This window comes from Symphodus melops (assembly GCF_947650265.1).
Source record: "Symphodus melops genome assembly, chromosome: 11".
NCBI classification, from domain to species: Eukaryota; Metazoa; Chordata; class Actinopteri; order Labriformes; family Labridae; genus Symphodus; species Symphodus melops.
In genome coordinates this window covers 3,364,533-3,386,819 of record NC_136701.1, presented here as the reverse complement: position 1 = coordinate 3,386,819, position 22,287 = coordinate 3,364,533, and the positions used below count along the sequence as shown (strand labels likewise).

Sequence of the window (22,287 nt, the reverse complement as noted above, 5' to 3'; positions counted from 1 at the left end):
ACCCCTCTATCAGCCCTGCTCAGAACAGGCTGTTTCTGTGTCTGTCGCTTTAAATATGTAAATGAGCTGTGTCTGACCACGCCCCCTCTCTGGAAGGGCTCGGGTGGCTCAGGCTTTCTCGCTCCATGTCCTATAGTTTATGGTGAGAAAGCAGACTCAGAGGAAAGAACACCTAGCTGTGGGAGTGTCACCCACCTGGGGGAGGGGTTACTGCCCTTTGTGATGTCATGAAGGGAAAATCTTCAAATGGCCTGTTTGGTGGAAAGTGGCAAAAGACAGAGAGGATGGACTTTTGTCATCATGGGGGGGTTTGTACTAGAGACACGTGTTTGTTACAGTTAGAGAAACATGGTTAAGTTAATTATGCCTTATAAGTGACCTTTACATTTTTCACATTAGCATAGCATAGCATTCATATTGGACATACAAAACACCCAAGGCAAGACCCCTGTTATCCTTCAAAGTTCGGATCCCATTGCATGCTTCTAAATTTCAGGAGAGAAAGCTTAAGGGTTGAGGACTTTTGGGAAAGTTGATAAACAAACAGCTTCCAGACTGTCTCCAACACGATGAGGGGGCCAGTCTTCCTCCTGCTCATGACTAATGGATGTTTTTTAAACTCTTCAAACACAACTTCATGAATTCTTGGAGATAACCAGAACAACTGACACATTTGAAAAAAAAAAAAAAAAAACCATGAGTGTTACTTTTAAAGGGACCCAAGCCATTTTTGAAAGCGAGCTCCCATGTTCTGGTTTACAGTTTAAACTGCTCCTCTGGCTGCTCTCCCTCCGTACCTGTGTTTATCCCATGCATAAATAACAAAAGATCGCCTGGAAGAAAAATGGCCGACGTCCAAAACAATAACAGGATAGAGAGCTAGAGAGTGCTGCTGAAAACAGACCCAGGCCTAAATGTGACTGGGGTCCCTTTTAAATGTGCTAAATCTTTAGTTGTACATTCTAGCAGTGACTATCTCTCCCTGCCCCCTTCCTCCTCCTCCTCCTCCTCCTCCTCCTCTCCTGTATACCTGATCATCTGTGTCCTGTGTGACTCACTCTTGTTGTCCTGGCATTTTTACTTCCCATTTCACATCTGCGAGCTCTGCATGCCCTCCTCCTCCTCCTCCTCATCCTCCTCCTCCTCATCCTCCTTAAAGCTCCTCTACTCTACATGGATGTCCACTAATATGACAATTAACTATTTCCACTTACCTCTATCCATTCCCTGTTTTGACACAAATATGGCTGCATTTGTACAAGCGAAAAAGACAAAGCAAATCATGTAGTGCTTAGATTCATCCTTTGTTTCTTATTTTAGTTTCAATTCCATCTGGATTTGATTTTTTTTTATCCCCCCTCCCCCCCTCCCCCCTCCTATACGTTACTTTTTGACTTTTTGGTTTGTTTTTTTTGTCCGTAGTCTCTGGACACAAGTATGTAGCTTTGTTACTAAAAGAGGTCATTGTCTTTTTCCCATTTCGCTGCGGAGAACATTCCTTTCTCCTTTTTTTCTTTCTTTCCTTTGTTTTGTTAATATTGCATACGTGTCACTGATTGAAATGGAAGGTAGGTAACGCTTTGCCTACGCACGTGATCTATATGCAGATGAGAATGTGACAAGCACCCTAGCCTGAGTGACGTCAATGTTTCTCTCTCTCTCTCTCTCTCTCTCTCTCTCTCTCTCTCTTTTCTCGCTCTCTCTCTTTCTGTTGTTTAAACTATGGTCTAAACTCATTTTACTCCAGCTCTTATGATTTGACTCTTAAAAAGATTGGATTACGTAGAGCTCTGGTTTTTCTCTTTCCTTCTTAACTTCATCCTGAAGTGTCCCGCTCTATCTTCCAGGTCCATCTCTTTCTTTCTTCTTTTTGTTTTCTTTCTGTTGATTTTGGTAGAATGCATTCCTGTTTGTCCAGCATCTCTCTGTTTGTTGGTGATTTAGAACATTCGTCTTATGATTTTACACCACATTGATTTCCCACGACTGTTTCTAACGACTGTCATAAGCACCAGTGGTTGTGTGTTTTTCTTCTTCTTATATGCTGCCTCGTTGTCCTGTCTCCTGAGGAGAATGGCTCTTCTCTCTGCAGGGGCCAGTCGTCGGTGTTTCTGTTGTATCTTAGATTAGGAAGCCGTTCAATCTGAACTTTTCATTGCATGCCTAAAACTCCGCTGTATTTGCTTTCTTTCAAAACACATCTCAGAGTTTTACCCTCTTCTCTGAGCTGCTTACAGCGGCTGTGTGCATCACAAGTCACAAACTCCAACTCTGACCCTCCATCCTATGCTGATACTTTTTGTTGGTTTTTTCAAATAGAGGTTTGGAATTCATTTTAACAACATCACTTACATTCAGATCTCTCTTTCAATGGGATTCTTGCCAGGAAAAAAATACCTCCAAAAGACCAAATCCAACAATGTAGCTGTTTTCACATCTGCAATCCTGAAAATATCTCGATTATTTCAGGAGGACTGCTCCGGATATTCTCATCATCTGGCTGCTCACACATGCTCCTCACAGCGGGAGACTATCCCTGTGTGTGTGTGTGTGTGTGTGTGTGTGTGTGTGTGTGGGGGGGGGGGGGGGGGGGGGGTGTAGCAGTTTGGGGGGTCTATGGTCGTGCAGCAGTTTGCAGATATCAGGAGTTTTCTGTAAGTGTGGAAGTTCTGTATGCTAGCTCAACAGTTTACAATTTCAGCAACCAAATTTAGAAATCTGTAAATAAAAGGTTCTTCTGAGAAAGAGTCCAAATAATTATTTTTCATTAAGAAGAAAGTTACTGTATATAGTGGGGGCGGCTTAGTGAGTTCAGACATAGCTTCATGCTAACATAGAAGGCCAATTATGACATGCTAATGTTTTCACAGATATGTTAACAATGTTTAAACATTTGCTCATCAGCTCTTCTCATCGACATCTTGTTTGTCTTGGGTTAAAGAAACATTAAAGAAAGCACCAGATCAGAGGATCGCCCGATTTAGTAGAATTAATCCATGAAGGTTTTTTACAAAACTGAATCCAACAGTTGTAAAGTTTTTATCTGAATGGAGCAAAAGCAGACCAGGCGAGGGGGCAGGCCAACACAGCTGAAGATGAGACGCACTGATCTCCTCATCTGAGCACCCGAGCAAACATCCATCACACAGGAGTGAAAGATCCATCTGCTGGGGACCATTTTTCATGCTCTGCTGCAGAGATAAAACATATATCATAGTTGGGACAGATTTATTGTTGGTTTTGGTCTTTTACTGGGGTTAAGATCATAAGAATATATATACTCTCTAATAATTTAGGACACATTTCTACTTCAAAAAACTGTCAGCTTGAAGCTAATGCAGACCTTTAGTCGCTCTAAAAGTAGGTGTTGGCTCTGAAAGCCAGAAGGCTCTATCGACTTGTTTCAGTAGCTAGATGGCATCTCACAGGGTAAATACTTTTTGGAGGGGTTCCTACGCCAGAAATAAAAACATTATTACCATTAAATGTGGTTTTCCCAGGAGTTTAACCCACTGTTGCCGATGTAGAGATATCTACATCTACACCTGGCTGTGTCTGGTAGTTAAATAGTCCTTGAAAAACACACATTCCTCAGTGGGAGCTGGATCCAAAAAACACAAAAGGTAAGGAAAGCTAAATGAGATCTGCACATCAATCCCACCCCCCCACCCCCTTCCTCCTCAGACTTTAAATCCAGGAGCTTCCTGGCGTGTGGATCTCGTTTTGCATTCCTTAACCTTTTGAGTTAAATACTCCTTAATGTGGGGTAGAGAATCCACGGAGAGAAAAATAGGTAAGAAATATCCAGCTGTCTTAAAAGTGACAGATAAAAGGTGTGAGTGTCGCGAGCCAGCTGCTGTGGTACGATGTTCAGGAGGTGAGCGGACCCGGAGGATTGACTCTGTGTGTGAGGGATTCCCTGCACATTGTGGTTTTCCTCTTTGCTTTTCAGTTCTTTTCCATTGATGTCCATGCATTGTCTCATGAGTCACTGGCAGGGAAGGGTTTTGTGTCTTTTTCTCTTGCATTTTGTGAATCTAATGATGCACTTATGTTGCCCCACTTTTCCCTTTTCTTCATACCTTACCTACTAAAGGAGGGAATACCACTTTATTGGTAAGTGGATGTTAACCAGAAGGGAGTTAAACAAGAGTAACCATTAGACAAAAAAAGACAGAGAAAATGGGTCGCTGTTCACATCTCAGCAATTGTCTTCAGGAAAAAAAAAAATCCAGAAAGAGAAAATTGAGTAGCAGACGATTTGTTTTCTGATTCGATCGATTCAATAATTGTGAACTTTATTTTGTTCCTTCCATTTCTGTGATGTTCCGTCAAGTTGTCTTCTCTTTCTGTTTCGTTTCATTTTTTTAACCATTACTTTAAAAATAATAAACGATGAAGAAGTCCTCTTTTTCTACTCTTCAAACTCTGTAGCTCTGTACTTTCTGCCTCTGCTCTTTAACTTCTTTGGTTCACAGTTTTGTTGATATTTTTCCCTCTCTTCCTCTTCCTCCTTCCTCCTCCTAGTTTTTTTGTTTGTTTTTGCGATTATAATTTCTTCAACTCATTATGGTTTTGCATGCCAAGTATTGCATGCGCTGCACCATAGAGGACTATCTATAAGCCATATGGAGAAAACCTAGAACTTTTTCTTTTAGATGTTTACCTTCTTTTGGCAAGTACACCGTAGCACTCACTCCTCCCACCTGAAAACACTCTAATGCTCTCTTTGTCCATTTTCTTTTTTTTTTTTTCTTTTTTTTTTCTTTCCTTTGTTGGTCATCGTTTTCTCTGCAGAAGCTCCGTCTGCTGACCTCTAGCTCTGATGGCCTGCAGTCCACTCTGCTGAGAGAGCACAAGCTCCACAGCGCCCCCGGCAGGAGCCAAGCGGGACAAACGTGCACAGCGGGAGAGGCCGGGAGTGTGGACGGCAGGAACGCAGCTGTGAACCAGACGTCGGGGAGGAGAGGGAGTCACAGAGGCCAGAATAAGAGCTCCCACTCCCCCGCTCACAGCAGCGACTCGGCCCACTCGCAGCACAACCACGCTCACAGAGGGAGAACGCCTCGGCATCAGAGGAAGTAAGCACAAACTCCCGGACTACACAGCAGCTTTTCATCAGTGTACAGTTGGCTGTTTTCCCCTGATGATAGCTCAGGGTTGGGAGTTCAAATTCTCTGCAATCATTTTCTTTGTTTAGCATGTACACGTGAAATAAAGAGATCATCTGAACATTTAAATGTACAGGTGATTTAAACGCCTTTCCTTGCTGTTCAGAAAACTTGCCTGATCTATATTATTTAATGCAGTGAACAGATTCTTCTCTCACCGGCTGCATGTAAAATGAATCACTCCCTCTTGTGTGATATGTCTTGATGATTGCATTAATCCATGCTGCAGGAGGACAGGTATAAATCCATGTTACGGCAATGATAGCTGGTTCACATCAATGTTAGTTTTTAATTGGTTTAATTTTAACATTAGCTGTTGTGGCTCTGCTTTAGATCAATAACAGGAAATTAAAAACTTAGTTTGTTGTGAAATATTATTGGAAACATTTTCTCTGGTGCAGTAAAATGAACAGTTTGATTCCCTGAGTTTTCCTCATTTGTATATTTGGCATAAAGTTAAACAAAATTATAGATTTGTAACAGCAGTTTAAATGATAAAGTAACCTTCCTCTCTGATCTGACATTAAACCTGACAGAAACCTGCTCAAACTGGGATCAATATTGGAGATGCTTTTGAAACATGGAGAGAGGTTAGCATGCAGAAAGGTTTACAGACCCATGCAGAGCTGGCTAAACACTGAAGCTTCAGTGTGACAACCTGCATGAGCATCCACTCTAGGGTGAAGGGGGCGGGGAAAGACAGCCCTCTACAATGTTTTGAATTTTGACAGCAGTACCCATTTTAAACCCTAGGGGTCAGACTTACATATGTTTCCTTTAAACAACAACAATTAGGATCATTATTTTATATTTGATGTATCACAGGACAAAAGGTGGCCACTCTTCCAAACGCCACCACCGCTCTACTCGAGGTCAGGCTCACCACCGGAGCACGTCAGCATCTCCAGGACGCCACTCCCACGCATCAGGCAGGAAGAAAGACGAGTCTCGAAGCAAACCGAACCTCCGACAGCGCAGCAGCTCCTGGAGCAGCGGCCATTCGTCGTCACGCTCTGTGTCCAGAGACAGAGGCCCGAGCAAGGCCAAGTCCCCCCACAACAGACAGAATAACTCCAGGTGAGGCCCGTCCTCTGTTTTCCAACGTCCTCTATTAGAAATATCTTTTAAATGGATAATATGTTTTAAATGGATAAGTGTACTTTCTCCCTTTACTGCACCTGTCACTTAACTGTTTGATTTCCTGTTTGCCACATTGTTCTACTTATAATTACAGTATCTTTATAGTTGTTCTGATGGTTTTCTGTGTGTCACGCAGAGAGAGGGACAGCGCCAACCGCTCCGACACGGACAGCCGAGCCCGCCGTCGCTCACGCAGCTACTCGCCAATTCGCAAAAGAAGAAGAGATTCCCCCAGCTTTATGGAGGCCCGCAGGATCACCAGGTAGGCTTTATAATGTCTGGCACTTAAACATGCCACAGTCTTGTGCATGTAATTTAGGGCCGTGGCTTTTGAGGGAGCACAGAGGGGAGGCGGTGCCCTTTGATGCAATAGTCTTTTTTACATGTTATTATTTAAATGTTCCTTGACGACGTCATCATTTTCCTTTTCTCTGATGGAAGCTCAGGATCTCATGAGCGGATATCGTCTCTCTCAGTAAACTACAAACCAGTCGTTTTAGAACCTCAGTAATTCTTCAGTCCTGAATAATGGATTTAATTATGGTGTTATTGAGTGCACTGTGTCACTCTCACAGATTATATCATTGTGCGTCGGCATGAAAACAGAAAGACCTCTCTGTGATGCCGTGACTTTCATCAGCATCATCACCTGCTGCCTCCACAGCGAAGTTCAAACGCTGTCTCTGAAACAATCGCTCCAAAAACGTTCCATGTTAAAGGGTACTGGAGTTACACAGCAAACAGCTTTCAGACTTTTTACAAACTTGTTTTCATCGCGTCAGTTTAATTATTGTCCCTATTAACAGCAGAGTTTCTAGTCAGTTATTAAGAATCGAAGAGAGAAAGCTCCCACGTCTCTTTGTCCAACTTTAAGTATCTGGGGACACACGGGGGAGAGAGAGAGAGTGGAGGTTGAACTGCGTGGAAGGAACTGCAGGTTGGGCTTGACCCCAGACGTTCTCCTTAGAGGACTACGTCTTCCCCGCTGGGCCATCTGCGCCCTGTGTTTCTGTGATCTAACAGTCTCAACGATGAGTGGGTCGGGCTTGACCCCAACCCTTTGCTTTTTTTTCAGTGGGAACAGACATGGATAAAATGTGTGTGTGTGTGTACTCTGTCGTCTTTCACTCAGTCCTAGAGGTCCTGATGCCAAGACAACGGGATGCTGCTGAACACAGTTGCTGTGGGCTAGTTACCGTGGTAACAGTGAGGCTCCAGAAGCTCGTCCGAGCAGCTCACCATCGGCGGTCTCCTGAGTAAACCGGCCCTCGTCCTTTTCCTGTTTTTAACCTATCCTCTCTTTGCTTTTCTTTTGTCTGTCACACCGACTCTGCAGCTGCCCGTCTCTGCAGACTAACTAATGTTGTAACACAGGGGGACAGAGATTAAAATGCCATCAAGGATTATTAAGCACATATCTCTTTATGGCTCAGCCTGTGTGGATTCCCGAGGCAGATAAAGACAAAAAGCTGAGCCTGAGTAATCTACAAAGACAAGGTGCAACACATTGTTGGAGCAGCAGGGAAACCTTGATAGCATTTATCTCTCCCCGCACCGTTGAGTGTTGATTTTTCTGGGTGTCGGCCTCCACTGCAGAAGAAGAGCTTCTTCTCTTTTTTTCATCTAACAGCCAATTACCTTACAGGCATCTCTTCCAGGGTGGCTATTAACCAGGCAATTTGTGCTTCATCTGAAACTAACAACATGCATTTCTTTACACTGTGAGTGAGTGTGCAAAGTGTGTGTGTGTGTGTGTGTGTGTGTGTGTGTGCGCGTGTGTGTGTGTGTGTGTGTGTGTGTGCACAGCTTAGCTTTTTTAACCCTTATAACTGCTCTCTTTCAGGCTCTTACTGATCAACTCATCACTGATTTGTTCTCAGTCAACCAAACCTTATACTAACACAAGATATTAAAGAACTTTGCCACGTTCATGTTCTCCAAAATGACCCTTCAGACTTAGTTTTTACGAGCTTTAAGAAACTAGCAATAACAATCATGAATATTTGATCATCAAAAACGCAAGAAAAAGCAGCTGCAATACTAGAATTAAACCAGAACAAAAGTATTATTATTCAAGGTAAAACGGGAAGTGCTATAGGATAAATGAGACTTCTAGATCAGGAGAGTATGATGAGCATGCTGACATGGTTTTCATCTTGTGCTGAAATGTGAAAATGGGAGTAAATTTCTCCCCAGTGGGGAAAGGTTGAGAAATGTCTGGTCTCATTAAACATAGAAATAGATTAGACAAGACACTAGAAGCTCTTCATGCAAGAATTGTAAATTAGTTTTCCTTTAAAGGTCACATATTCTCCTCCTCTTCCTAAATAAGTCTCAGAGCTCCTCAAAATATGTGTGTGAAGTGTCTTGTTGTTAGTCCACTCTGATCCTGTGTTTTATCATACCTATAAACCCCTTTATTTCAGCCCTGCTCAGAACAGGCTGTTTCTGTAGCTTTAAATATGTAAATGAGCTGTGTCAGACCACGCCCCTCTCTGGAAGGGCCACACACAGCTGGGGAAGTGTCACCCACCTGGGGGAGGGGCTACTGCCCTTTATGATGTCATGAAGGGAACATTTCCAAACGGCCTGTTTGAGCACACATTTTCTGAAAAGTGGAGCAGGCAGAAGACGGAGAGGATGGACTTTTCTCATCAACGGGGGTTTGAAGACAGACTAGAGTCACATGTTAGTGTAAGAGAAACATGGTGAAGTGTAGAATGCATAAGATGTGACCTTTTAAAATCACATGAGAGCTTACAGAGACATCTTGTGAGAGTTAAACCATGGACTGTAATCGGATTTCTATAACTCTCGTCCTGAGTATTCCCCGTAGTACTCACTCATTCCAAAATCTGATCTAAAATAGGACTTGCTAGCTAAAAAAAAATCCTCTTTAGTCAAATAAAGTACCAGATCAGACCCGTGAAAACAGGAACAGCACAGCTTTATTCCTAGCCCTTAAACTGTTGAGTTTTAAATTGTTAAATTTCACTTCATTACTACAAAACATTTATGCATTTTCTGCGTTTGCCATAGCACTTCCATTTCCAGAATTGTTTCATACCGAGGGAGCCTTTGTTTAAATGTGTCCTTTCAGAAACTCTTATTTTCAATTCATTTCAACACGTCAATGAAGGGTGAAGCCCTAACAGGCTGCCGCCTGTGTCTAATAAAACTATTAACACTTCTCCTACTTTCTCATCTCCCTCAGTGCTAGGAAGCGGCCAATCCCGTACTACAGACCCAGTCCCTCCTCATCCAGCTCCGACAGCAGCCCAGCACGGTCCAGCCGCAGCCGGAGCCGCAGCTACAGCAGCTACAGCAGAAGCAGGAGCCACAGTCGGAGCCATAGCAGGAGCCGGAGCCGCAGCCGGAGCTGGAGCCGTAATCGCAGCCAAAGCCGGAGCTGGAGCCGCAGCAGGAGTCGATCCCGCAGCCACCACAGCTACTACAGCCGAAGCAGCTACGATAGCCCGGGTTTCTGAAGGAGACGGACAGAAGAGAAACAGAATCAAAGAGAGAAGTGATTTTACAATGACGGCCCCTGACCTCCCCACCCACCAGCCCCCGCCTCTATTTCTCTCTCTAAAGCCGAGCATGGATCAAAGAGGAGAATCATTTTTTAAATATAGCACACTACTATCTAATTGGCTGTCACTGTTCATTATAATTCAAAGGAAAAGTCCGGTAGAGCCCAGAGAACAAATCTTGCTGTTTGTAAGCACTTTTTCTCTTCTTCCACAAAGCAACCAAAAATGAATCAAGTTAAACTACTATATATACAGGCTATATAAATATATATATATGCTATAAAAAAGGAGCTGAGTAGAAAGAAGAAATGAGGACGCAACAACTGCTCACCTTACATTTCAGAAAATCAGACTTTTTCTTCTTCTTTCCCTCATCATGAACTCATCTCCCAAAAAAACTTTCATTTCAGCGACACAGCACGATCAACGACAGTGAGAACAAAAAGACGTCGGAGGGAGAAATCGTACGCAAAAACAATTGGAAAAAGAGAACTTTTTTTTAAATGATGTATAGGTTTGTGTGAATAGATGTAAACTCTCTTTGCGTTCTGGCTTTGTAAACTATGCACTGTATATTCCATGTAGTCTAAGGGAGGCTTGTTTAGCATGATGCATCAGGAGAGACTTGCTGCTCGAAAAAGGAGAGTCACCTGGCCGACATGATCGCCGCCAGGGTGCATCGGGACTCCCCGCTGACATGCTCAGTGCGTCAGCTGCTTGCAGACAGAGCTGAGTGAGAAAAGGAGGCAAAAGAAACTATGTATTATGTATTTTTACTCTTTTCCCTGTTTAAATTATTCTGTCGATTCTGCTAATCCTGACATTATGTGTAAGAATGTGTGTGTATGAGTGAGTGTGTGCACCTCCTCTGCAGTGTCCGGTGAGGTCATTAGATATTCGTGCAGCTCTGTTGCTGGAACTATACAGGAAACTGTCTGCAAAAGGCCTCCATGCACATGCACACAACTATTTATTATTCTACTGTATTTATTAAGTTTATTTATTGGGTTATTTATTTTATTTATTAAAAGCAGCCGTTGGATTGTGCTTTTAAAGCTAAGATTGCTGCAAATGTATTCCCACTTGACAATTACCTGTTCATGTCCGTGTTCTTCACAGATCTGTCTCTTAACAGGGCGAAGGCTTAATATCGCTATCGGATTAGCGAGCAGGGTGAATATGTTAAAGATCCTCTGAATTCAGCCCGAGGGGCGAAGGCTTCGCCCGCATTTATTCCCATAGTTACCATTATGGCCCCAAATGTAAAGGTTGACTTTAAAGGAGCAATATGTAAGATCTCTGCTGAATGAAAAACAAAACTGACCTTCCTCTATGATCAGAAGAAGTTTAAGTGCTGGCTTCTCTGACAACAATGCAGCAGCCAGTATGTCCTCCTTCTAACTTTAGATTCTGCTCCTGAACGCTCTGGATTTGTTTGGACCAGAGAAGGTAGACGCTTTGAAGGCCCCCACTACACAGCCGTTTTGGACGCCCCTGGGTTTGCCAGATATGAGATCAGTTATCAGGTCAACAGGTGTCGCAGCGATGGAAGCGGGCAGTAGAACTGCTTCAGATAGAAGTGATTGTACCCGAGCTAAAAAGCCTCTGCATGTTTCTAATAAGCTCCACCAGCAGAAAGCTGCTCAAACTGGGATCAATGTTGGAGATGATTTTGAAACACGGAGAGAGGTTAGAACACAGAAAGCTTTAGAGACCGATGCAGAGCTGGCTAAACACTGAAGCTACAGTGTCCACCACATGACAACCTGCATGAGCGTCGACTTTAGAGAGGAGGGGGGTGGAGACCGCTCTGCATGTTTAGAATTTTGACTGCAGTACCCATTTTAAACTCTAGGCGTTGGAGTAACATACTGCTCCTTTAATTCAAACTATAGTGTCCCTGCCTGCATTAGCAAGTGTCAGAACTAAAATATCCACTGCCTGGAGAGGAGCCTGGTACTCTTCTGATTGTTTTGGCCAACACACACCCTCTTCTCATTATGGGTCAGTAGTCAAGAGGTGACTTTCTGCCTTTATTGTTAAAAATATCTATGGTTTTAAAGCAAAACACAATTTTTACAAAGGCAAAAGAAAGATCCATCATTTTTAACACATGTTGCTACTTTTGATCTGAACTCTATTTTTAATTGCTTTTAATTAACGTTCAGCTTTATACCCTCACGTGTTAAAGAAAAGGCAGAAAGATGAAGCTCATACGTGAACAAACTAGCGATACAATCAGGGATCACCCTTAAGTCTTCCTTTCCATTGGCCCAGTCACTCACAGTGTTTCACTCCCAGTATAACCAGATTGAACTCAACTATTATACTCTGCAAACCTGTTTATTTATTCCAGTATAGCATCGCCCCTTTGGTTCTACAAATCATTCTCTGTAGTGTGCAATTTATTATACGTGACAATAAATGGAATCAAATGGGGGAAAAAAAATCAGCTGCTGTTGTCTTTTCTTACCCAAGCTGTCATGATATGATTGATCAAGCAGGTGTTCTGCAGGTTTCTACCTGCAGGTGGCAACAATGAGAACTCAGATCTCTTTGGACTTCCTCTCTGTCGTGTGCCTCCTTATCAGTAATGAGTCCCGATATAAACTGTAAATAATAATAGATGAAGCCTGAGTGACGTCATACATCTGTTCCTGCAGGCGACTCCGAAGGCTCATCAGCAGCAGCTGCCATGCTGGAGATCCTGTCTCAGCGTAACTTTTAATCAACATAACAACAGGCAGAGAGCTGAGGTGGGTTTTAAGCCTCTGTTACATGGCACCCACATGAAAACATTTTAAAAATGCACCCCTCGTACAGTGTGTGCCAGTAACAATCAGACACTATTTTTTTTTTATACCAGGCTGTAAACATGCTGATTAAATCTGTAAAAATAGCTTTTTTTTTGCCAGTCATGTGTTTGTGACTTCAGGTGTTCCTGCAACCAGCCTCAAGTGGACACTCGAGGAACTGCAGGATTTTGCACATCCACGTTGGCATACTTTTTTCATAGGTAGTCACTTGGTCCCACTGTAGTGTTGGCGGAGTGAATGGTATATAAATACTAAACATGATAGCATCCCTGACGAGGGGTTTGTTTGTTCAAAGTCATTTTCATTCATTCTTGTTCTTCCTTGATGTTTTCGGGGTTATAGAAGCTACATGCCACTGAGACGGAGTCACACACGGTTACCAGTCAACAGTCGGCCAAGCTGTCATTAGGTTAAAGAATCCACCTCTTATTAATTCTCTGTTGGTGACATTCATCACATGAGTGTTGACAGGAAACGTCACTGACACTGATCTGATTACAGCCAGTCATGAAGCTGAAGCTGAAGCTGAACATGAAGAACTTTAAAATGTAGACCATAAAATGTGTCAAGTCAGCTTCAAGTAATAATCCAACCAAATTCCTCCACAACCTCTCTTGAACAATCATCCTGTCAACCTTTAACACCCGTTCTCTCACATTTGAAGCCAGCCTCAAGTGGGCACCTGAGGAACCGCATCTGTTTTTTGGGAGGGTTCAGTTCATTTATTCACAGCCCTTGAGTCAGCCTCTTAGTTCACGGGTCTGCGTGCGTTGGCCATTTTCATTCATGTCCCAAAGTGTCATCCTACCGTGTATTTAATATGAGGCTGATAATAGCATGGAACAGCCTGTCAAGTATAAGACATCATAGCCTGTGCAGTGTCATTTTAGAAATAGCATGTGAGTCTTATCTGAGCTTTATCAGCAGGCCTGGTCAGCTTCCCAGCAGCCTCCTAGATTCTTCTGGCTCTTTCGGACATCCAGAAAAGAAGAGGGTGGGAGGGAGGGGGGATTAGACACCGCAGGGGGAGGCAGGTTTAGCAAAGTACTGGGCAGCTGCTACTGGGGAGGGCCTTCCTGTTGGATTCCTTTCCAGTGCTACGTCTGCCACAAATAGACACTCTAGTATGTTCCATAAAAATGTCAGAGGGGGCTTGAGTCAGAGAGGAGGGCTCTGTTGACTGGGGTGGTGTCAGTGTGAATAAAAGCTCACAGCTGAGAGGCGCACAGCGCATTGGGAAAACTTTTTCAGAGAGGCCAAAGGGTTCTTCTTCTGCAGCCAGCAGCTCCTCACTCCAACACTCAAACACAGCACCATGACTGAGAGGCGTATTCCTTTCACCCTGCTCCGCACCCCCAGCTGGGACCCCTTCAGGGACTGGCACCAAAACAGCCGCATCTTCGACCAGACCTTCGGCATGCCTGCTGTGCCCGAGGAATTCACCACATTCCCCACTACCCACTGGCCTGGGTACCTGAGGCCCTCCATCTTTACCCCCGAAATGGGATCGATGATGCCCCACACCCCCTTGATGCCTCAGACCCCCATGATGCCTCAGACCCCCATGATGTATCCGGGCGCTGTCATGGCCCAGCAGGCCCGTGCTCTGACCCGTCAGATGAGCACCGGCATGTCAGAGATCAAGCAGACCCAAGACAGCTGGAAGGTGTCTCTGGATGTTAACCACTTCTCACCTGAGGAGCTCGTGGTCAAGACCAAGGACGGAGTAGTGGAGATCACAGGTGAGGGCTAATTTCTATTTCATCAGTCCCTTTTTTTCTTGGAGATTTGAGAAACAGTCTCTTACTTAATCTAACAAAAAGAACACATTTGTGGCAAAAGTACAAATACATTTTACTCAAGTAGGGGCACAGAGCCTTTGGTGAAAGTAGAGAGAAAAGTGGTCCTCTATTTTACTAAAGATGAAAAGGTAAAAGCTCTGACAGTATTATTGTAAGAGGAAAAGAAGGCCATACCAGCTGCGTATGTGCAGCGCTAACTGTGACTCAGGTTGTATTTAGGAGGCTATCAAATATAATACTTCACATTAACTTTGTTTCAGTTTGTAAATTAGATTGACAGGGAATATCTGCTGCTGCATGCTGCCTTGTTTACTATCATCCCTGTCACTTTAAGTACTCCTACTTGGCGTCCTTCCTCTGTGCATGTGTTTCCTTCTCTTATTCTTCTTTGTTATGCATGTTAAGACGTAAGTGCTGAATGATACACGCAGACACAAGAAAGTTTTAACATCGACTGTCCCATCCACTTTGACTGAAATCCGTCTGAATGTCGAGACTCAAAACTCACTCATGAAAAGAGAAATGCGAGGAGTAGGATGTGCAGTGTTTAAATGTTGGGATCAAAAGCTCAAAGAAAAATAAATGTTGTAATCTGACCCTTAAACTCTACATAAGTAGGCTTATATGTTAAAAAATAATGTATACAGATAATAACATATAAAGCTGTGCATCCATACAGGACAGTTTCCTATAACATAATATATAAGATAACAAGAACCAGAACTATTGTGAACACTTATCCCATCATGAGGAGGTCTCAATGTGCCTGAATTTATTTAATGATCAACTTGGGGATTAAACATGTCTTATGACAGGATGACAGGAATGACAGGAATTCATTTTGAATGTAGGAATTTCAAGTTCCTCTCAGTGAAAGAATGAATATTGCGAGTCAAAGATGAGCTTCGACTTGAGAGTGAAATGTGCAATAGATGAATTCGTCTTCGGTCCCCTCCCCGTTTACGATCAACTTCTGCTGTTCTGAACAAAACAGGACAAAAAAGACAGGAAACCTTTCTGCCAGGTCAAGCACAAGTTAGATGCATTGCTGCAGAGTTACATAATACCTGGAGACACAATACTTCTAACGTTCCAGTGTACTGCAGGGCGGGGGCTTCTGGCCGCTCGCCTGATAGATTCAAAACAATCCAATATGTGGGAGTTGACTTTTGAAAGAACTCACAGAAGAAGAAAACAGTGCACACACGCCTTTTTAGAGAGCTGCTTTCACCCTTGTGCTGCTGAATGTTTCCATTGTCCGTGCATGTTTCTGAAGGACTGCACAAATGTGTATGGACTGAAGGATATCATAGCTCTGCGCTGTGAGGCCCTGAGCCCCCTTTCTGTCTGTGTCTGACCTATCATAGAGAATCACTCTCTTAAGAGTTACATGACTACCCCTCTGTGTCTGCTACTTTAAAAGGACTGCTGGATCGTGTCCAGGTCTAGGCTCTAGGCATTACTACAGTTAATATTTCACTGCCGAGAGACATGGGCATAATAGTCAGTGAAGATAAACAAAGCGCTGGATTTACTCTCCCAAGTGGAATTTCCTTACCTCGTGTATTCAAAGAGTGAGGATGGTGTGTTTCTAAAGTGACATCATCGGCTTTACTTTTTTTGCTTCACATGAAAGTGCAGTCGCTTTATGCAACAGTGTGTGTGTGTGTGTGTGTGTGTGTGTGTGTTCTGTGAGCTTAATGACGCCTCTGCCACATTCTCACCAGCAGAGTCGTCCTGCTGAAAAGAGGACAGCTCCCCGAGGGAGAGCGAGTGTTATCAGCCTGTCGTCGTCAAAACAAACATATAAGTGCATTTAGAGCCAGGATGGAGGACAGCTTCACAGCCAGGCCTCTTCATGCCTGAGAGAGGCTGACCAGATTACTGCTGGTCAGAATCGCTCTGTTGATGTGGTGGCCTTGCTACATGGGACATGGCTAGCAGCTGTAAAAGATAAAAATACCACCTGAAGGCCTCCACAGCACAGAAAAGCCCAGTCATTACACTGTTTACATTGTTCTGTGTAACTAATACACAAACAATAATGACCTCAATATAAACGTAAAAATTTATTATTTTTCTTGTTTAAAGGGACACGGGTGCACATAAGTTCACATTCTGCAAAATCAACTTCACCATGTCACTAGGTTTGTTCTGCTTTCTCACCGTAAACAACAGGACATGGAGCGAGAAAGCACCGAGTACACCCGAGCCCTTCCAGAGAGGGGGCGTGGTCAGACACAGCTCATTTACATATTTAAAGCTACAGACACAGAAACAGCCTGTTCTGAACAGGGCTGAAACAGAGGGGTTTATAGACATGATCAAATACAGGATCAGAGTGGATTTACAACAAGACACTTCACACAAGACACTAATATTTGAAACTGCCTCATCAAGACCAAATAGAAACAACTTACAGACAGTTCGATGTTGTGAGCCACAATCACTTCCAATATTTTAGTACACGTGTGCAAGAGTTGAACACAGTCAGTTTTATTTCTTATAGTTCTTATTTCTATATTTCCAAGGCATTTTGCTTTCCCCCTAATGTTTTGATGTGAATCAAACAGTGAATGTATCTTTCATATTAGTGCTGCATCATTGTGAAAGTATGCTGTCTGTGTCCTCAGGGAAGCACGAGGAGAGGAAGGACGAGCATGGTTTTGTGTCCAGATGCTTCACCAGGAAGTACACGTAAGTAGAAGGATCAATGATTTCAAGTGAATCCATGACTAAAGCATGAAGCACTAAAGCGTTAAACTCTCTGTAATTAAAAAGGCCATTTCTTGAAAAGAAGCGACTAGCCATGCAATATGTCAACAACTCACTTCAAAACGGGCAGATTTCAAGTGTGCTCGCTGTGGCTCTGTTAGTGACTCTTCACGGAGGAGAATGCATTTCTCATACGGTGTTTAAATTCCTGTGATTCTCTTAATTTTGCTTTGCTGCTGGGACTCTCTTTAGTTTTGGGTTGGGCATGTCTGTAGAGGCCTGGCTGCTGCTGATATCTGAATTTCATGCTCTGAAAAGCAGCAGCAGCAGCCTCCACCTCATGCCGTTAGGAGTGCAGCTTCATGTGGCTCTGCTGCCATCCAGGGGCCGCGGCAAAGACCGAGCTGGTCCTGGATCAGATATTACCTCATTGAGAGACTCAGGCTTTAATATTATAAGAGGCTTTGATGCTGTGATGTTGTTCAATTGGGATGTATGAACGCTTTATCAAACCTCATGTTCACCTCTCATGATGTCTGTGAAACCTGTAGATTAGCTTTGCAGGATTTGCAGCTAAACAGCCCCTTATTTTTCTGATACTGTTATCAGTTAAAAACCCTCATTTCAAACCTCTGCCTGAAACACATTGTTTTAAGCTGCTGTACCTTTACGATCCCCTCCCAACATCCCCTCTTTCTGCTGATTGGCCAGCTCTCTGGAAGCCTTCTGCCAGGAAAGGGCTGCTCTCCAAGAGCGCCTGCGTAAGAGGTTTCAACGGCTTAGGCAGAGGCTTGAAGATGTCTTGTGAAATTCTTGGCCACCTCATGACCTGAAAATTTGTTTGGGCATCCAGCTTTGAAACACTATATCTGATTCCAAATTAAATGAATTCTCTCTCTGCCTGCAGCCTCCCGTCTACAGCTAACATCGAGAAGGTGACCTCCTCCCTGTCTCCAGAGGGGTTTCTGACCGTGGAAGCTCCTCTGATGGTGCCTGCCATCCAATCCTCAGAAACCACCATACCTGTAAACGTGGACAACACAGGTGGAGTGGTGAAGAAGTAAAAAAAAAGAGACACTTTGTCTCCCTGTCGACCCACACATTTTTTTTAAAAAACAGCATTTTAGTTGTACCACATGCTTCTAGATGATCGCTCCTCCTAAAGCAGACTCGTTCGTTCTCCTGGCAGATAGAGAGCGCAGAGCGGGGGATTGTGCTTTCTCTCTTCTCTCCCCTTTGGTAATGAGCCAACCCCAGCTGAGTGCACAGTGTAAACACATCTACAGCAGAGCCATATGCCCGCTCTCTTCGCTGTAATTACACTCCTCGTCTGAATATAAGACTCAGCTGAGGAAGTTTCTTTTTTCTCTTCCACGCATCCACACATGTTCACCTGCCTCATTTCTGCTGAGTAAACCCCCCGACACGAGGCCTCTACAGGCGGTAAAGCAGATTGTAACAGCAGAGACCCAGTGTTCCTGAAGAGCAGACAGACGCTCAACCCTTTTAGGCAGAACTATGTGTGACAATGATCTCTATTGGTTGGTTTTGTCTGTTGTCATCATCGAAAACTTTTCAGCCATGTAAAAACAAAATAAAGACTGAAGAGCATGTCGAGCCTCCTCTTCTGTTGATGAGCGTGTTGTTGGAATGAATTGAGCTGTGTTTCCTTATCGTCGTCGTGGCATCTTGTGTGTGTGTGTGTGTGTGTGTGTGTGTGTGTGTGTGTGTGTGTGTGTGTGTGTGTGTCTGTCTCACATTTAAAACAGGAAGATTAAAGTAAAATGGAGGGAAAAAGCTACATAATGTTTTGGTATGTTATGCTAATTTATTTATCTGATTGTCAGAGCAAGTGAAACATGTCAGCTTCAATGCAGGCAGCCCAGGATCATCAAGAGGCTACTGTCGTCTGCTGTAAGTCATGACACGGTACAGCAGCGCCCCCATCTGGCTGTCTGACCACATCACAGTGGGACTTACAATGGCAAAAGAAAAGTACCAACAACTGTATAAAAAAAATATACTCTTATTTTTTAAAACAAAATCCTTCTATTCTCTAAAGCATATGTTTATTTCTACGTCCAGTATCCTGTCTATTAAACTTTTTATTAAGTGACCTTAAGCATGTCAGCAGTTGGAGATCTGAGAGGTATAGAGGAGAGCACGCAGAGTGGGAGCTATTTAAACAAGCTGAGGCCTGATTGACTCAGGTGTACCTGATGTCCCTCCTGACTCCGCCTATTGGCTGCTGAGCCAGGAAGTTAAACCAAACCAACCACATACAGGCATGCAGAGAGGACAGGACGTCACAAAGATGAACATGTAGTTACGGTTGGATGGGACCCCGATAGAGTGAGCACTGAGCAGGACCCTGATGTGAAGCAGAGGGGTCTAATGCTGCATTCATGTGGTGTCGGACACATTGGAAAAAAACTCTTTCTGACTTGGAAAATGCACATGAACGACTGTCGAAAACTTGTGAAATAATTACAGGTGCCTGAACTGCAGAGTTGACGCCATATGTGTCATCAACATGTGGGGGAAATATAACGTGTTACTTTAAAGATACTTCTTTTCATACTCAAAGGCGGGTTTGGTAATTTTTGAAAAACAAGCATGATTTTGAAAGTCACATTCCTCTTACCCACCTCCTCCCCTCTGTGCTCCCTCAAAAGTCACGCCCCTCACTTACAGGCAGTAGAAGCGGATCTCAGCTCATTCTTTGAGTGTGGGCTCGTGCATGTATGGGGTAGAGAACGAGCAGGGAGACAGGGAGGCATGATTGGTTCATACAACTCATACCGAGTGTAGACATTGGTCGAAGTTTTCACGAGTTTACAACTGCTACAGATGCTGGATTTTCTTCCCTCTTTTTAAGAGTATATAAGTCATTAATATCTTTCAGGACATAAAGACAATGTTAACTACAATTTTAAAAAGCAGACCTGAAATAAAAAGGGCCAACCCTAGCTTTAATTCACATATTGCACATCACCTTTTTCCTCAAATAGAGCTTTTAAAAAAACACTCGTACGTCTTCTTCTTAGCATCCACACTGTTTGCTGTTTTCAGACTTTCCAAATTAAATCACATCGACACAGTGAAGTTGGAAGAACGAGCACCTGAAGGCAACATCAGTCTGTTGACACCCATCTTTGAACATCACTTTACTTCACATATCCATCTTTAGTTTTGTAGAGGTTAGAAGATGTTTTCTTTCTTGTCATTCATTCCCACAGTAAGCAGACCGACATGCTCACATGTTCAAATGAAAACTGTGAGCGTATAGAAATACAAATGGTCACAATATAGATACAGAAAACAAGGCCAGAGGCAGCCAGTGGAAATTCAATAACCAGACCATATCAGCTGAAGGCCCTGGTCCAATCAATACTCTGGACAGTTGCATGTATATGTGCAGATCTGAGCTCATTTGTAATGCATTACTCCCTCAGGTTAACCATCAGCCAGTGAAGGATGAAATGTAAGACGGTAAGTGGTGACATCCTGAGTGTCTGCTGCTGCTCATCACTCCTTTTTCTTTCTCTTCGTCAACTTGCAGTCATTCATGCTGCGTGCCAGCTCGCTAATGCACACACTAACTCCACTCCTAACTCCAGAGCTGCAGGGGAGATCTATTTTTAGAGCGCTGTGCTATGCACTCTGCCTGCAGCATGTTGTATAGTTTCACAGGGTAGATAGCAGACAGGAAATGGTCTTACCCCTTATGGTCCCAGACCTACAGTGACTCACTGCTCGTCATTCGCTTGGATCGAGACATTTCTACAATACTTTTTTAACAGTGTTTTAAGAAAATAGGTATAGGTATATATAGGTATAGGAAGGCATCTCAGCAGACGTCATTTACCAAGTATGGACGTCATTTTAAGCCACACTTGTTCAATGAACGAAAACAACTAAAGCTCAAAGACTATTGGGTAACATTAAGTCATAATTCAAAAGGCAGCACAGCCTCACCTCTCACTCTTGCAGAAGCAAAATTCTCCCTCCTTTATACAACAGACTTTAACGTCACTCAAAGCTGGTAATTCACTTTGTCTCATTTCAATGAAACCAAAACAAACCCTTTAATTAACATTAGCTCATCCACTCAACCAATGCTGTCATTACATTAACTCAAAGATGTATAAAAGAGAACACAAAGTAAACAGAAAAGAAAATAACTACAGTTGGTATGACCCAGTGAGGTCAGTGATGACATCATCAGTCCTATAAATACAAACAATTATACAGTGGATATCCTAACGCTAAATAAAAGTGACTTTACTAAATGAAGACAGTGTGTTTGTACTTTGTGTAAAGATGACGTGACACTTCACACCAAACAAACCCAGGAGAGCAAGTGCTGCATGTTTCACAAGCAAAGCTTAATGATTGCAAAATGAACAACCGTGAAGAGTTTAAAATGTAACTGACGATTTAAATGACGAACGAGCACTTTGTCTCAAGCGTTCATACAGTATGCATGCAGCAGTCTAAATATTCGCCGCTTGTTTCCACTGCAAAGTGAGCTCGGCCAACCACACATACACACACACACTGCTGTCTTTATCACGAGGCTGCACTCTAAAAAACCACTTAGCATTTCAACTTTTCCTCTTCCATGAGTCACTGTTTCCGCCCAGTTTAATGCAAGCCTAAATTATTCATCACAATCCCCATCAATCTAGGATCCGCCCAGTCTTTGAAGCAGGGTGGTGGCCTGGTGTGATTGGACTCTTTTCAGGAGTCCTCTTTCTCCCTGCACTCACACTCACAGGCTGAAAACATTCAGGTCTTCCTAAAGGAGGGTCTCAAGTGGTCCATGAGTGGGGGTAGATAATTTGAGAGGAAAACAAAAAAATCTATGTTATGGTGTTAGCACCATGAGGGTTTACCTTTCAACACTGAGAGAGTTGCTGAATACTAACATTATTGCCATTTTGTTAAATCACAAACTCAACATTCAAACTCAACATCCACAATCAGGCTAACAAATGAAGTTACTCCACCCCTCGTTGGTGGGATGGGCACATCTAACTCTCTAATGTAACAGGCATTTTATGGAGCTCAGCGCAAGTTGAAGTAGGACGTCTGGTCATATTCTCTC

The 22,287-nt window shown here is 43.3% G+C and overlaps 2 protein-coding genes across 4 annotated transcripts in view; both read left to right on the top strand.

The window, feature by feature from the left end:
- The window catches only part of srrm3 (serine/arginine repetitive matrix 3), an 82,264-nt gene extending 70,966 nt beyond the window's left edge, over nt 1-11,298 (top strand). For all 3 annotated transcript variants that reach the window (XM_079356148.1, XM_079356150.1, XM_079356149.1), the window contains exons 11-14: nt 4,798-5,081; nt 5,997-6,248; nt 6,448-6,573; nt 9,526-11,298. In XM_079356148.1, coding sequence (XP_079212274.1) covers nt 4,798-5,081; nt 5,997-6,248; nt 6,448-6,573; nt 9,526-9,799 — 936 coding nt within the window. In that variant the 3' untranslated portion in view covers nt 9,800-11,298. The remainder of the gene's footprint in view (nt 1-4,797; nt 5,082-5,996; nt 6,249-6,447; nt 6,574-9,525) is intronic.
- Nucleotides 11,299-13,841: 2,543 nt separating this feature from the next.
- hspb1 (heat shock protein, alpha-crystallin-related, 1) lies at nt 13,842-18,788 on the top strand. The gene is made up of 3 exons (XM_079354996.1): nt 13,842-14,402; nt 17,096-17,159; nt 18,085-18,788. The coding sequence occupies exons 1-3, from the start codon at nt 13,976-13,978 to the stop codon at nt 18,239-18,241; spliced, it is 648 nt and encodes a 215-aa protein (XP_079211122.1). The 5' UTR covers nt 13,842-13,975; the 3' UTR covers nt 18,242-18,788.
- Nucleotides 18,789-22,287: the final 3,499 nt, after the last annotated feature.

Bases quoted from the DNA above. Each gene is read 5' to 3' on its own strand.
- hspb1 (XM_079354996.1), top strand. From the start codon at position 13,976: ATGACTGAGAGGCGTATTCCTTTCACCCTGCTCCGCACCCCCAGCTGG. The intron at 14,403-17,095 runs GTGAGGGCTAAT...CTGTGTCCTCAG, and splicing joins CGGAGTAGTGGAGATCACAG to GGAAGCACGAGGAGAGGAAG. The intron at 17,160-18,084 runs GTAAGTAGAAGG...CTCTGCCTGCAG, and splicing joins TGCTTCACCAGGAAGTACAC to CCTCCCGTCTACAGCTAACA.